Below are 16,237 nucleotides of genomic sequence, written 5' to 3' on the forward strand. Positions count from 1 at the left end.
AGGACGAGCTCCATAGTGAACCCGAATTCCGTCAGAGCTGCCCGTCAGCCTGGGCAAGGTGTTCTCCCTGCATAGCCCCAACTCGCCCAGACCCTCCCTCCACTGGGTGGGGCATGGAAAAGTGCGCTGCCTGGCTGTCCTCAGGGGGGGCCAGTCTGACCTCCCCCAGGGACACAGCCAGACCCTTGGGGTTTGGAGGGAGCTTGCTCTGGGGGCAGGACAAGGGTGAGGGAAGAACATGCTAGGTGGAAGTGTATGTGGTAAGCTGGACTGATGATCTTCATTTCCAAATTTCACTTTGTGTTGTAAAAAAAAAAAAGTGTCAACTTTTATAGAAAATGATAAAATAGGGCGCCTGGGTGGCTCAGTCGGTTAAGCGACTGCCTTCGGCTCAGGTCATGATCCCAGGGTCCTGGGATCGAGTCCTGCATCGGGCTCCCTGCTCTGCGGAGAGCCCGCTTCTCCCTCTCCCACTCCCCCTGCTTGTGTTCCCTCTCTCGCTGTGTCTCTCTGTCAAATAAATAAATAAAATCTTAAAAAAAAAAAAGAAAATTATAAAATAATAAAGCCTGCCCCGTTTTTGCTCCCATTCTGCAGAAGCGGCAACCTAACGGCTTAGTGGGAGTTCTGTAGAGCCTTTCCCCAGCACAGAAAAGAAATATATATTTTAGATATTTCAGCTTTAAAAATTTTTTTGCAAAATTGGTGTACTATATATCTTGTTAATTTATGTTACCTTTTTCCTCTTGTACATGTAGATTTTTTTTCTGTTCTAAATCTTGGCATTTAAAATGTACATATATCTTCCTGTTCCTATGCTGGTATTTCTTTGTAGGCCAGATTCCTGAAGTTATGAGTTTTAACTCTTTTTTTTTTTTTTTTTTTTTTAAAGTTTTTTTTTATTTATCTGACAGATAGAGAGACAGCAAGAGAGGGAACACAAGCAGGGGGAGTGGGAGAGGGAGAAGCAGGCTTCCCGCCGAGCAGGGAGCCCGATGCGGGGCTCGATCCCAGGACTCCAGGATCATGGCCTGAGCCGAAGGCAGTCGCCCAACAACTGAGCCACCCAGGCGCCCGAGTTTTAACTCTTGATAGGCTTTGTCAATATTACCTCTCAAAATGTCCCTATTAGCACAAACTAACAATACATGGAGGAGTCCAGCAACAGCCTCTACGATGGTCCTCCTGACACCTTGGGCCAGTGCCTCCTGGACCTAAACTCAGCCATTGCTGAGTGTGGCTCCCCAGCAGCCTGGGCAGAGCCTGGACAGCCAGGACAGGCCTGGGCCCCTGGTCCTTAGAACTGTTCTGAGGAGCCGGACGCTGAGCCTGAATCACTGGATTGGCCCCCAGGGAGGGTAGAGAACAAAAGGATTCATGGTTTGGGGATTCTCCCTGAAACTATGCTCCTGATTCCCTGTCATTTGTAGGTGGGTCGGCTGCCATCATAGCCTGACAGATGGTGAATCTCAAATTTGCTTCTGACATTTTCATAACTTACCCTTTTTATTGCTTTCCTGCTGTCACAGATATTTCCAGTTCTTTAGCAATTTATAATTTACCAGTTGCATTCTGAGTTTGCTTCCATTTTGTTGAAAGGCAGAGGTGTTTACTGAATTCTCAGCACTTGGCACCAAGCAAGGACCTGTGAAATTTGTGATTGTTATTTACTCCTCGCATGGCCTGGAAGGTGTTTCTGTCTCATGTGACGGATGGGGTGGCTGCCTGTGCACACAAAGCTAGTTATTGTCAGTTGAGCAGAGAGGTATACAGGTATGGTTTATTATTACGTGGTGCAATACATATAAATTGTTTTATTCTCTTATTTTCAAAATCCTGAGGGGAAAAGAGTGCTCCACTCTATGGAGTGCTGGGCCATGGCTCATCTGTCAGATCATTTTTCTACCCACATGTACACATATTTCACAGAGATTCTCTTAGCTTGAGATGATAAAAACTCAACTCTAAATGGCTTAAGCAGAGTTAGGGGCTCACCTGGGCAGGAACTTGGAAGAAGTTATTCCAGGGGTGTTGTCAGGGCTCTCTTCCATCTCTCCTCTGCTTGCTTCTTGGTGGCACTGAGCTCAGGCCAGGTCTCCTCATGCAGCTTCCAGGGCCAGCAGGGTCCATACAGCACATTATCTCACAGGGAGAAAGGCCTCTCCCCCGGCCTCCTATCAGTCCCCCTGACATCCTCTGCTTGGGACATGCCCTTCTGTGTCAGTTACCTTTTCAGGAAGAGGGTCTCTGTCCAGCCTGGGTCACATCCATATCCATAAGATGAGTGGGGACAGAGGCAGAGACTTTACAGACAGAAAAGTTGGCAGGTGCTGCCTACGGGACAGTGCAGATCTGGGCCTCGCCTGTTCTTAGGAAAGCCAGGAAGTGTTTGGAGAAGCCGCACATCCTTTCCTGCCCAACGGGCTTTGCTATTTCCAGAGTCTCGACTTCAGTGTGGACGAGAAGGTGAACCTTTTGGAGCTGACCTGGGCCCTTGAGAACGAGCTCATGATGGTTGGTGGTGCCACTCAGCAAGCGGCCTTGGCCTGCTACCGCCAGGAGCTGAGCTTCCGCCAGTAAGAGCCCAGTGCGGTTGGGTGGTGGGGGAGGTGGGTACAGCTGGCCAGGCTGCTGGGTGGGGGGCAGTCCTAGGAAATGGGCATCCTGCCCTTGTCCATCCCAAGCCAGTCCCAGGGGGCAGGGGGCTTGACACCACCTTTCCCACTGGCTCTCCTTTAGAAATGGGCACTTTTGGGGGGACAGGAAAGAGCTAAGCACTCCCTGTGCCTCGAGTGACATCCCCGTGTGTGATGTGAGGGGGGCTTGCTGCTTGGGCTTTTACAGCCACAAAATTTCAGGGTCACTGGCCTTGAGCAGCTTAGAAACTAATGTCAAGGTCCTCCCTTAGCCCCTTTTAGGAAGGTTCCAAGGGGGCATCTGAACCTGACTCATCCTACTCATCCTGCTGACACTTGAGCTCTTGGGTGCAGAGGCAGAAATCCTCCAGTTGGCAGGGATGTGTTCCAAGAGCAGGCAGAGGGCTCCTGAGCTGGGGCGGCTGGCAGGAGAGAACAAAGTGTTCCTCAACATGGTCACCAAGAGCAAAGTGACGGGGGCCGAGAATGCGTTCCATTTTAGTTGGGTTCAGCTTTCGATTAGCAGAGTATTCAGGCCATCAGGACAGCAGATTGGTGTAAAGATCATTTTTGTGTTTACTGATGTTCCAAAACTGCAGAAAAGAAATCATGATTTCTCTCCTCAAGACTTTGCATCCCATTAGGTGCTGACAGGTGAGCTTTCTGACCTCAGGCAGCTCTGCAAATAGGACCACAGAAAGACTGTGCCTTGGGAGGGTAGAGGGAGAAAATCTCCATGCTCCTTCAGGGGGAGAAACGGTGACCAGAGTGGCAGGTGCCAGGGGTGAGTGCAGAGCTGCAGGTGGGGCCTGCTCTGGGTGACTCACCTAGATGTCAGGCTGCAGGTGTCGGGGTGTGACCAAGGCAGGATGATGGGTGGTCAGCCTTCTCCCCTTCATGTATCTAGTCCCGGATTTGGTGCTGGGGATCCCTAGGAGAGGAGACGGAAGGGGGCATGGGTAAATTCTCACCTGTTCTGGGCCATCTGGAGGTGTGGCACGCCGTAAGGCTCTAGGCTCAGACTTCCTTGGTTCAGAAACTTTCTAGAAACCTTCCTTGACAGGTCATTTAGCCTCTCTCTCAGTATGTGCATCTGTAAAAAGGGCATAGTAGTTCTGGAAACCACTTCTAAGAGATGGTTGGTGGTGGCAGTGAGGTCAGAGCACAGCACTGCCCATGCTCAGCGCCCAGTTAATCATTCATGCAGACACAGGGCTTGCTGGGCCCAGCGCAGGTGTCCCCATCTGAACCTGTCTCCTTCCTGTGGCAGGGGGCAAGTGGAGCAGATGGCAAGGGAACGAGACAAGGCGAGGCAGGACCTGGAGAAAGCCGAGAAGAGGAACCTGGAGTTTGTGCAAGAGATGGATGACTGTCACTCTGCCCTAGAGCAACTCACGGAGAAGAAGATCCAGTAGGTCTTGTGGTCATACCCAAGCCCAGAACTGCAGCTCCTTAGCAGCTGGGCAGTGATTTCCCAACCCTGGCCACCAGTGGGTGGTGGATGTGGGGCTGCCACTAGGTGAGGCCATGGTCATGAACATGGTGGAGCTGAGGCCCTCCTGTTTCACCTGAGCCAGTAGAAATCTAGAAGGTTCACCTCTGGGGATGTCCTTTCTTGAAAGAAGAGGGGTGCATTTTAAAAAGCAGCCTTGCTCTTTATGATGGGACATGTGCAGGGGCATCCAGCTAGTGTGCCTGTGGGCTACAGGGAAAATTCCTATTTTCTACTTTATTTATGGGGTCTGTCCTACTTAACCTGGGTCTTCTGTGTGTGCCTATGGCTAGTGACATGGATGAATGTTTTGAAAGAGGACTGGTGAATGATTTTGGAGCCTGATGAAAGGAGCCTGACATGGTAGAAGGAGCCCAGAGCCCGAAACCTGACTCCAGGCATTGTGAGGTACAATGGAATGGTCTGCTCCATTGGTGGGGTTGGTGGCTGGACAGACCAGAGGGAAGGATTTCTGACCTTTTATGGACACAAAACCCACCCCTGTGGTTTATTAACCAAAATGTGAAGAAATCCAGCCCCTGAGGATCTCCCAGGTTGGGGCAAGCAGAGGAGGGGCTTTTCACCCCCCTGTGGGAAACAGTCTATGCTAGGCTTCCCTAGCTGGCAGAGCTGAGCTGGTTATTCACCTTCTGGAAGCTTTTGTCACCTGGAGGTGTCCCCTCAAGGATAGCAAAGCGTGTGCACTGTGGAAAAACCAGTGTGCTGTACTCAGCTCTCAGTAGTGGTGGTTATGGAGGCACAGGGAGGCTACCAGCCTCCCCACTTCATTCTCCCTCACCAGCCCTTGCTGTGATCGTGGGTGGACGGAGCCCCTGAGATTCCTCATCTGTGAAGTGGGAATGGTGACAGACCGTCCTCTGTATGGGAGGGTACCAGTCAGTGTGTTTGAGCCCTCAGCGGGGTTTGGTATCTCATGCCTGTGGGTTAGCTGAGCATGGGCCTCCATGAAATGTATGACAAAGAGAAGCAAGAACTCAGGTGGTGTACATGGCTTCAGCGAACACATGTCTGAGAGCTTGTGACCAGCCATCTCATTCCTGTACCTCTGGGATGTTGCCTCTCACTGTCTTGTGTGGTTGTAGTATTTGAAGGAAACACTTCCCTCACACCAGCCCCGCCGGCAGTGTTTGCAGATATTGTGGCATGACGTACATGAAGCCCCTGCATACATGGCCCTGGGTGGGCAGTGTACGGGCCTTCACAGGACCTTTTACCTGCCCCCATCCACCTTACTGCAGGCTTCTGAGCACCATCCCAAAAAAGGCCTGTTCCTGCCATGTGTGGGGACTGTCACGGTCACAGTTACAAAGCCCTCACCCTCATGGCTCACAGCGGGAGGGATTGGAGGCACCCAGGGGTGCAGCCAGCTTTCCTGGGGCTCCGAGGTTCGCAACATGGCCATAGCGGATGGGGGGGGTGGTTTCATGGTCACACAGGACCAGTTGATTGTGTCCAACTGAACAGTAGGGTTGAAGACCCAAGAGCCCGTTTCATCTTCACCAGAGATGCTGGGCGTCTTCACTGTGCAGCCGGAGGTCTGGAGGTTGAGGAGCCGGTTGGCCCTCTATAGAGGAAGGAGCCTATTCCAGCCTGTGAAACTGTGCTGTGTTGTGCTCCTGTTGTGCACTGGGTGTCCTGACTCACCAGCCACAGTTACCCCATAGGCCATTTTCGCCGCATTTTTCAGCTAAAGAAACTGAGGACTACAGCAGTGTAGTAGCTTGCCCACAATTACAGTGTGGACTAAAAGTTGAAGCCAGGTCTCCTGTCTCCTTGTCTTATGCTGTCTTTGAAATAAGAGAGCATGAGGCCCTGGCCTGCTGTGTATTGAGTGTAAGAAAACAGACCATTAGGCAGGAGGAGCACTGAAGGGTAGAAAGCTTGTCACTTCCCAGGCTCGGCTCACCTGGAGTCACATATCGCCATCCTAAGTCATCACATGAGGGTCCCACTGGCCCACCCTCCCATAGGACCTGTGTACTAGGGGTTCCAAGGAAGGTACTGGCTGTCCCTACTGGTCTGCGGGGGGAACATGCTCTGGGCCAAGCAGGGCCACACATCTGAGTCCACAGGCCTCTGGAATCCCAAAGGCCTGGGATACCCTTTCCTTCTTGGGGAGGCTGGGGAAGGCCAGATGCAGGAGGCTGAGTTCCTGGTCTGCTCACCAGTGGAAGTCCACACCTACCTCTGCCTGGTGTGGAGAAGAAGTATGCAAGGGATGGCGTCAAGGGCATAGTGTGGAAGAGTGCGTGTGTGTGTAGTGTGGAAAAGTGCGTCTGTGTGTGGGCATAGTGTGGAAGAGCATGCGTGGGGGAGCGTGGTGTGGAAGAGCGCGTGCGTGGGCGTGGTGTGGAAGAGCATGCGTGGGGGAGCGTGGTGTGGAAGAGCGCGTGGGGGGCGTGGTGTGGAAGAGCACATGTGTGGGCGTGGTGTGGAAGAGCTCGCGCGTGGGCATGGTGTGGAAGAGCGCGTGGGGGGCGTGGTGTGGAAGAGCATGCATGTGTGGGCGTGGCGTGGAAGAGCGCGTGTGTGTGGGCGTGGTGTGGAAGAGTGCGTGTGTGTACAAGTGTGCACACATGCATACTCATTTCCATCATTTCTGCATGAAAGACTCTCACAGGATAATGGTGATGTTCAGGAGACCAAAACAGTAAGGATCCTTTCCCCAAATTTTCAAAAATAATTTCCAGTCAAACCTGAGAAAATAAATAAACATGGTCTCACTGGAAGGAGGTGTTAGTAAAGCTGTGGAGCCCGGGTCGGGAGTCCAGCCATGGCACCTTGACTTCTGCATGGATGTGTTGGCTGTGGCCTTGGGAACATGGGCGGTGGTGTTTATCACAAAGGAGCATTTAGTTAAGAAATAACTGCATTTTGTTTCTGCTCCTGACAGCAATCAACAGTCTCTATTCAGCTGATTCCCTTGTAGCATCCAGCGGTAAAGCCTCCCTGTTGAGCGCTTCTTACTGAGCAAGTTCCTGTGGGTGGAATTAGAATGTTTAACCGGCTGGCTCTTGCAGCTGCCAATGTATGATTTTGCTCACCTGACAGTCTCCTTAGCTCCCTGACCTCACAAAACAGGGTGTGAGGTCAGTGTGGGTTTCCACAGAGTGAGACTCTCATTAAAAATTAGGAACTGAAGGAACCTTGGAAGAAGACAACAGAGGGATTGCTGACACACTTTTTCCTTTCTCAGTGCCTCCCCCACCTCCTTATGGCCCTTCTAACAGCATGGGTCTGTTGTTAGACTCACCACTGATGTTAGAGGCTTGAGATCCCCCCCTGAGCAGGAGCAGGACTGATTCTGGTGCCACTGAGACCTTGGGTCGCAGCCTCATGGGGACTGTGGGGCAGGAGGGGCCCACAGGGGCCTGTCTAGACTCTGGAGCAGCCCGATTCCCACATGATCTTCCCATCTGCCCTGCACTGTCACCTGCCAGCCCTTGGTTAATGTTGTTCAAGGGAGAAAACTTTTTAGAGAATTATGTCCAAGAGCTAAATGTAAGTTGATTTTAGATGATCAGTTTAAGTAACTGAAAACTGATTTGCTTCAGTCACGGCATGTTAGGCTTGATTCTCTCCCAAGCACATGGGAAGAATTTTATGATGTCTTCCCTGGGGTCAGAGAATCACAAACTTGAAAGCCTTATCTTGGTCTGAGGATCTGGTCAAGAAATCCATGAAGGCCCTGTGAGTTAGGATTTTGCCCCATGAGTAATGGAGCATTATCAGGAGTTTCTAGAAATAGCTGTTATGGCTGCATTAGGTTTTTTTATTAGAAGAGTAATAAATGATACATGTACATTGTAGAAAATACAAGTAAAAGTAAAAATAAAAGCAGAAATTTCACCCAGAGGTTATCACTCCTGACGTTTATGTCCTTCACTTCTTTTTTCCATGCACATAATTATTTACAAAATGATATCATATCATATATGCTTTTGTGATGACTGCAGAGCATCCCATTATGCACTGCATCTGCCATATTTTATTTGTCCATTTTTCTTTTGTTGGATATTTCTAAAGTTTTTAAAGAATGGAGTGATATGATCAAATTAAAACTACCCCAAGGTTTGTGGAGTGTTACATTAGGTAGATTTGTCTTATTCTTTTCCCCTAAGTAACAGCTGCCCTTTCTCCATCTCCTTTCCTGCTGGGTGTTCTTTCCTTCAAGTTCTGAAATGAGAAAGTCTAGACTGTCTGGAGGGGCCTGAGGGCAAACCCCTGGTGTTCTCTGCTGAGTTATTAACATTACCAAGCTCTCTGCTGAATGAAGTTAAGAGTTTCACTCATCTTCAGTCTAGATGGACTTGGTTTTAGAAATCTTGCTAAACAACTGTTTCAGTGATAAAACTAAGATTTGGGGGCTCCTGGGTGGCTTAGTCGGTTGGGCATCTGCCTTCGGCTCAAGTCGTGATCCTGGGGTCCTGGGATTGAGCCCCGTGTCAGGCTACCCGCTCGGCAGCGAGTCTGTTTCTCCCTCTCCCTCTGCCCCTCCCCCTGTTCTTGCGTGTGCGCCACTCTGTCTCTCAAATAAATAAAATCTTAAAAAAATAAATAAAACTAACATTTGGCACTTTTTTCCGCTGATAGAAATGGTTCTTAGGAAAGAGAAGGCAGAAACTGAGAGGGGAAAATGCCTCCTCCTACCTTCTCCTCTGATTGCTTTGGGATTCACTGTCCGCAAGTTTTATGTTGCCTGGGTCCTGCATGAGAGGCTTACTTCGGTACACATTTGGTTATCCAGGCTGCCCTGGTGTGAGAGGTGGCCGAAAGGCAGAGGGCATCAGAGAGGTCTACCCACAGAGAGCATTGGCTAGCTCACTCCAGAGGCTCCAGGGACCTGCTGGCTTCCCTTGTCACCTCCCCTAGCCCTCGGGGGAGGGGGGGCATCCACCATCAGGCCCAGGGTAGGGGGGCTTTAAAGGAGGGCCCGTGCCCTTACAGCATGTGCAGTTTAGCTGAGGTTCACTGACCCCATCTGTCGAGCAAGAACAGTTGAGTCCCAGACAGTGTGGCCAAGTGCTATGGGCAGGAAGGTTCCAGGGAAGAAAGGCTATGTTGCCCGGGAGATATCCCTGGAGAGGCGGGGGTCAGTATGGGCCTGGGGGCCCCTTGGGACCCAACATGACATATCGTGTGTGTGCCTTGCAGACACCTGGAGCAGGGGTACCGGGAAAGGCTGAGCCTCCTGCGGTCCGAGGTGGAGAGGGAGCGTGAACTGTTCTGGGAGCAGACCTGCAAGCAGAGGACTGTGCTGGAGAAGGACCTGGAGCGCCTTCGGGCCGAGGAGGTCAGCCTCCAGGAAAAGCTGACCCTTGCCCTGAAGGTAGGTGGGGAGCAGTGTCTCCCCAGGTCATCCTGCCCTGAATGACAGAATGGAGGTCGCCTGAGGGTTCATCCCCCCTCATCCCACATTTTCCTAGTCAGGGACTGAATACCTCCTAGGAATCTTAAAGTTTACATTTCCATGGTAGGGAAACACCTGGGATTTCCAACTGAGGAACGTTGGCTGCAGCCACAGAGATGGCACATTTCTCAGCCAAAGCAGAAGGGGTCCTGGCTTTTCCACAAGAGGCATTGCCCCTGCCTTCTCTCTGGTCATGGGGCCAGCAGGACAGGTTGAGACCTGTGGGGCTCTTACTCTCTGCTCTGGCTCAGGGGGACAGTGGTCAGAGAGGGTCAGCAGCAGCCAGCTTTGCTGCACCGCATCCCCCCTCCCCCCGCCACCAGAGACCAGAACATCTGTGGGGCAGCAAAAGACCAAAACCTAAAGCCCACCCTGCTGGAGTCCAGGGTGTGTAGCCTGAAGCAAACGGGGTTTTCTGGGCTTAGGTGAATGTCCTGAGACCCACAGCCACCCTACATTTGGTTCTATCCAGTGAGGTGTCCCCTGGCCCCATGTCCCTGGTCCCTCCTGTGCTCCTGCCTTCCTCCTGCTCTCCTAACGCAGAGCCTGCAGATTCTTTCCACATCTGCCTGGTCTCTGTCTCCCTGGGGGAGAAGCTGTGTCCTTTCCCGAACTGTTTCCTGTGTCAATGGGCACGGCCTTCCTCCCCTGGGGGACATCTGAGCTGTGAGGGTGCAGTTTCCAATACCTCGTTTAGACAACAGCTCAGAAAGGATTGCCCCCAGCCTCTTGTGTTACTCATGGCCTTCTTGAGCATTCAGGCCAGGAGAAGAAGGGGCAGTGGGGAGAGCAACAAGCACTGGTGAGGGGCTCTGTGGGTTGGTCCCCAGCACAGACTCCCCTGCAGGTGCCAAGGCAGTGAGCACCAGTCACGTTGCATTTGCAGGTTTCTTCCTTGATTGTGAGTGCTGCTGGGAATAAATCTCTGACGCAGAGGGGAGACAGGCTGCCCACAGCTCTGTTCTTCACCCCCAAAGCCTGGCAAACTGCTGGTTTGTGTCTTGTAGGAAAACAGTCGATTACAGAAGGAGATTATTGAAGTTGTGGAAAAGCTTTCAGAATCAGAGAAGCTGGTCTTGAAACTGCAGAATGACCTGGAGTTTGTGTTGAAGGACAAGGCAAGTCCTTCTGCTGATTCTGAGTCTCTGGGTCCTGGGTAAAAAGTGTCAGGGACTTGAAAAAGAATACATAGGTGAGTGAATTCAGTTGTTTCCTACTACAATTCTAGAATGGAGAGAAAATCAGCAGGGCAACTTTCCTTCTGTTTCCTTCCTCTTTGTGCCAGTGCAGGGGTACTGGTACACCCTGGTGACACCATGCCTGCTGAACATTTAGTGACAGTGCCATCTGCACCGACCCCCGTGATGGGTTCTCAGTGGTGAGGGGCACAGAGGAGAGCTCCATGTCCATCATGAGGTGCCCCCATCTGGCCCTACCCTTCACCTAGAGTAAAGAAGGGGAGGAGAAGTGCTGCACAGAGAAGTCCAGGCAGGGGGTGTCCCAGGCAGCTGAGGCAGGAATGCACCCCAGGCTCCAGTTGGGAGTATGACCACCTTCCATAAATTCAGAGCATCCTTTTGCCTTGAGATCTTTTAAACGAGAGGAGGGAGGAGGAGGAGGAGGAGGAGGGGGGATGGAAGGCTATACTTGGAGATGCTGAGCCTGGTGGGAGGAGCATGAGAGGGTGATAGCACACATTCTACCTGGCCTGAGGTCCTGTCTGTCATTTTCCTGTGTGGGTCTGACTTTTAGCTGGAGCCACAGAGCACAGAGCTCCTGGCCCAGGAGGAGCGGTTCGAGGAGGTCTTAAAGGAGTATGAGCTCAAGTGCCGGGTACGTGCCCCGCCCAACCCCCTTTGCCATCCTGAGCCGTCACATTGCCTTTGTCTTGCCCTGGGACCATTGCTCTTGTCTTTGGTGCATGGAGCCCTCATGCACCCCTGCCCCACACACCCCCAGCCCAATTTGCAGCAAGAGCGATGGTGCTGGGGAGGGTACTAAGAGCTTGGCCTTCCAGAGACTGCCTGGTGCCAGAAGGCCATGTAGCCCTCTTGTAGCCATGCCTGCTAAGAACAGGGTATGGAGCCCATGAGACGGTGGGTGGTGCAGGTCATCAGGGTGTGACTGGTTTAGACCTGGATAGTGGTGTGCAGGCCTTGTACTTCACCTTCCTGCCTAGGAGCCTGTCATTCATGGCGGGCCACATTCCTGGCCTCCACATGAATGGTAGAAGGTCAGCAGGAGCATCCTTGTATGAGCAGAGCAGGTGGAGCTTCTGATCTCGGCCTGTGTTCTATTGACGGGACCTCCAAGTCTCATGTTCCATAAGGAGAGGGGACCCAACTTGCCTACGTGGTGCTCGTGCTCAGCCCCACCAGGGCAGGCCAAGGGTGCGAGACTGGCACCAGCTCTGAAGCCCCCCCTCAGTGTTTGAAGGCACCATGCAGGTAGCCACACCTACCAGGGATCATCCATTCAGTTAGAGACACCACAGAGCAAGGCCTAGGTGATGAACCACATCAGTGGTGCTGAAACATATCATGATCCTGTTACACTCTTAAAATTACCCAGGATCCCAACAGCTAAAACATTAATTGTGTGATATTAAGGGTCTATTGCCAATTCACTTCTTAATGATTTCCCTCCAAATTAAAGTCAGAATTGACTTTGTTCCTGCTGCACGTTGCAACACCAGAGGATAAAGGTGAGTGCATGCTGTTCTGGAGTGTAATGTGACCTACTGCTTCCTGCCCCCTGCTCTTTCCTCCACTCCAAACCCTGAATACCAGGGTGCCCTTCTGAAAATCCTGTGTGTGGTCAGCTGTGGCACCCTCCTCCTGAACCTCCTCCTGGGCATATGCTGGGTTGGGGTTGGGGCTCTGTTGTGATGGTTGGATTGCAGTGACATGTCATGTTTCCTCCCTCGCTTTAAGCTTGTTGCCTTGATTTAGAGCCTGTAACTAACCATCAACTAATACATTACTTTAGTGCACTGGATCTTTCAAACACGCATAAACCCCATCTTTCTCTCACAGGACTCTGTTACTTAAAGAACTGTTATCATTTCACTTCTGCTTCTTCAAATTTGATTTTTTGAAACATCAGAAATATTGTACATATTAGTGTTAGTTAATCCATTTATTTAGAAATTGGTCTTTCCATTTTTTTACTATTTTTGGTTGTTTCAAACTTTAGTGCATTAAAAAAAAACTTTTTATTGGAAAATAATTTCTAATACATGAAGTTACAAAAGTAAAAACAGTGGCAGGGACACCTGGATGCCCTTTGCCCATATTCACCTGTTGTTTACATCTTACTCTGTGTGCTCATTGCATACTTGCTCACTTGTGTGCTGTGTGTGGAAAATCACACAGTGATTTTCTGAACATCTGAGAGGGATTGACATGCATCATGGGGCCACTCCACCCCTCAGCAGGTCAGTGCGCATTTCCGAAGAACAGGCTTAGTCCTCCTACCTTGCAGAGGTGTGCAGGTGCGCTAGAGTTGATTGTTTAGTGCTCAGGAGTTTTGCCAGCTTCTTGTTAAATCTTTGATAGCTTGAAATCAGCTATGGTGGGAGTTACTTACACTACAGAAATGTGCAAAAGCCAGAAGTCTGGGCTTTTCTTCCTGAAGACCCCGCTTCCCATTCTGCCTAACTGTGGCACACTTAGTAACTTCATGATTCCCGCTGAGACAATACTTTAACCTGGTGGTCGTATTTCAGTTTTGTTAGTTAACTTAACAGTGTTCTTTAGAGCCTTTCCTCCTGCAGTACAGGATCCAGCATAGGGTCAGATGCTGCCTTTAGTTGTCATGAAACATTCTGTTTTAGACCATTCAGGCTGCTGTAACAGAACCGACATAGACTGGAGCCACAAGAGATTTCGTTCCCACAGTTCTCGAACCCAAGTAGTGAATTACAGAGACTACCCCAGTGGAGCTGCCTCACAAGATTACTTTATTTGTAGTAACAGGGAGATGGTTGGGAGTAATTAAAACACAGCCAAACAAGGGAAAGCAGGCTCCTTTTACTAGGGCTTGGGATGAATATTCAGAGGGGGATTTTCACATTATAATGAGGCTGAGGTAACTATGGGTCACTTCCGGCACTTTCTGATTCATCTGTAGTTGGGCCTCCTCAGATGCTGCTTTTTCCTTTCCAGCAGTTTATTAGTTTGTTTCTAAAAGGTAAGATTGACAGCGAGGCAGAAGGCTCTAGGAGTTTAGTTCCTAAAAGGTAAGATGGACAGTTAGGCAGAAGCTTCTACTAGAAATTTCCTGAGCCCTGCGGGTCAGGCCCAGCCCAGTGTCTGGTGACAGCTCTTTTCCTGGGACAGACTGAAAGCTGCCTTCAAGGGAGCTCTCTGGGGTCTCTAACACAAGGGCACTGATCCCATTCATGAGGCTCTGCCCTCATGACCTGATTACCTCCCAAAGCCCCACTCCCCCCCAACGCCTTCAAAATCTTCTCCTTGGGTGTGAGGATTTAACCTGCCAATTGGGGGTGGAGGGAAGGCACATCCAGTCTACAGCACTTTCCTACAGATTTTGTCTCTGACATGGGTATTTTTATTTTTTAATTTAATTTATTTTTATTTTTATTTATTTATTTTTAAGATTGTATTTATTTATTTGACAGAGAGACACAGAGAGAGAAGGAACACAAGCAGGGGGAGTGGGAGAGGGAGAAGCAGGCTGCCCGCAGAGCAGGGAGCCAGATGCGGGGCTCGATCCCAGGACCCTGGGATCATGACCTGAGCCAAAGGCAGACACTTAACAGCTGAGCCACCCAGGCACCCCTGACGTGGGTATTTTTAAAGTGATATCTTTAAACATTCTTATTTTGTCTTTTTCTGATATTTCCTTTGGATTAAATTGAGATTAGGTGTTCTCAGCGGGACAGCATAGGTGATGTTAATTTTTGATCACCTGGTCAAGGTGTTACCTAATTTCCCCACTGTATAATTACTGGGTTTTTTTTTTTTTTTTTTTCCTCCAGTGCAACTAATGATCAGTCAGTGGGGAGACACGTAAAGACCACATAAACATCCTGCTCTTCATCAGAATTTTCCCCGGATTTAGTGTCCACTTCAGTCTTTACCACAGTGATTGCCAAATGATGCTTTCCCAAGCCCAGCACCCACTCCATACCTATCAGCTGACCCTTGGAATTCTCCCGTGAGCCAGAGGAGTCCTGCTTCTCTGCTCTTTGCTACTGGAGCATCACTGCCTCTGGGCTGACGGTGTTTTTTTAGTCAGTCTCCGGAGGTAGAGACAACTTCAGCCTTCCCCGCAGGGCATCATCCAGCCTTTCCAAAGTCACTGCTCGGTGTTTCCCTGTACTTTGTGACCAGGATATTTGTTAGCAAGGAAACCATGCTTTCCCTTGTTGCCAAATCCTCTTTCTACTTAACTGTCATTTTAGCTTTTTGTCATTTCCTTCAGCTCTCTCCATTTCCTTGGTGAGGCTGCCTTTGGTTAAAGGGGAATGTAAAATGTTAATCAGAGTTCTCTGTGGTTTCATGTTTCTGCTGTTGCTTTAGGTGGACATTGTAATGGAGGAGCATGTCCTTGGTCAGAAACCCCAAATGCACATTTTCCTTTTCTGCATTTTCAGTTACCGATGCGATGCTTGGGTGTCCCCAAATTCATGTGTTGAAGCCTAGTCCTGCAATGTGACTGTGTTAGGATGTGGTGGGCCTTTGAGAGGTCATTAGGTCATGAGGGTGGAGCCCAGTGAAAGGTATTCGTGCTTTACGTAAGGGGTCCCAGAGAGCTCCCCCATCTGTCCCACCATGTAAGGACGCAAGAAAAGACATCTCCGACCCAGGAAGCCCTCACCAGACACTAAATCTGTCCGCATCTCGATCATGGACTCTAACCTCCAGAACTATGAGAACTAAATTTCTGTTCTTGATAAGCCCTGTCTGTGGTATTTTGTGATAGCAGCCCAAATGGACTGACACACACACCAACCCCTGACTGACGTCCCCACCATTATCCGTCCCTGGGTGGTTCTTCATCCCCCCCTTACATGTGTGCTTACTTGGGCCCAGCCAGCCTGCTGGCACCCCCTTCCTCTCTGATGCTTCCCAGTGCTGCTGTTGAAGTCCCACCCTCCCCTCAGACCCTTAGTACTGCAGAATTACGGCAATGGACTTGTTGCCTTTCCTGGCTGGTACAGTAGTACCTTTGGCACCCATAGGCACCCCAAGTAAATGTGAGTCCCTGTGGAAATAGGTGCCTGGCTCCCCAGCCCCACCAGACACCCTCTGTGTAGAGCTGGGGCCCACGGCTCGTGCCCAGGATGGTGCATGTCACCCTCATCAGTTAGAACTGGTGATGCTCCCTGCTGTGTCCTCCGAGCAGAGAAGTCTATGCCCTGCATAACACCTAAGAAAACCTGCTTTTTGACGCTGCTGGATTTGTGGGATGTGTGTATGTTTTCAAAATACTCAATACAAGGTACACATGTAATTTTAAGTTTTCCCATAGGCACATTAAAGAATGTAAAAAGAGGGGCGCCTGGGTGGCTCAGTCGTTAAGCATCTGCCTTCAGCTCAGGTTGTGATCCCGGGGTCCTGGGATCGAGCCCTGCATCGGGCTCCCTGCTCAGCGGGAAGCCTGCTTCTCCCTCTCCCACCCCCTCTGCTTGTGTTCCCTCTCTTGCTGTGT

The 16,237-nt window shown here is 50.4% G+C and overlaps 1 protein-coding gene across 1 annotated transcript in view; it reads left to right on the forward strand.

The window, feature by feature from the left end:
* The window catches only part of NINL (ninein like), a 176,603-nt gene that overhangs the window by 113,122 nt on the left and 47,244 nt on the right, over positions 1 to 16,237 (forward strand). The window contains exons 9-13 of the mRNA XM_044918806.1: positions 2,440 to 2,576; positions 3,907 to 4,047; positions 9,304 to 9,478; positions 10,567 to 10,677; positions 11,312 to 11,392. Coding sequence (XP_044774741.1) covers positions 2,440 to 2,576; positions 3,907 to 4,047; positions 9,304 to 9,478; positions 10,567 to 10,677; positions 11,312 to 11,392 — 645 coding nt within the window. The remainder of the gene's footprint in view (positions 1 to 2,439; positions 2,577 to 3,906; positions 4,048 to 9,303; positions 9,479 to 10,566; positions 10,678 to 11,311; positions 11,393 to 16,237) is intronic.

Source organism: Neomonachus schauinslandi, chromosome 10, assembly GCF_002201575.2.
Source record: "Neomonachus schauinslandi chromosome 10, ASM220157v2, whole genome shotgun sequence".
NCBI lineage: Eukaryota > Metazoa > Chordata > Mammalia > Carnivora > Phocidae > Neomonachus > Neomonachus schauinslandi.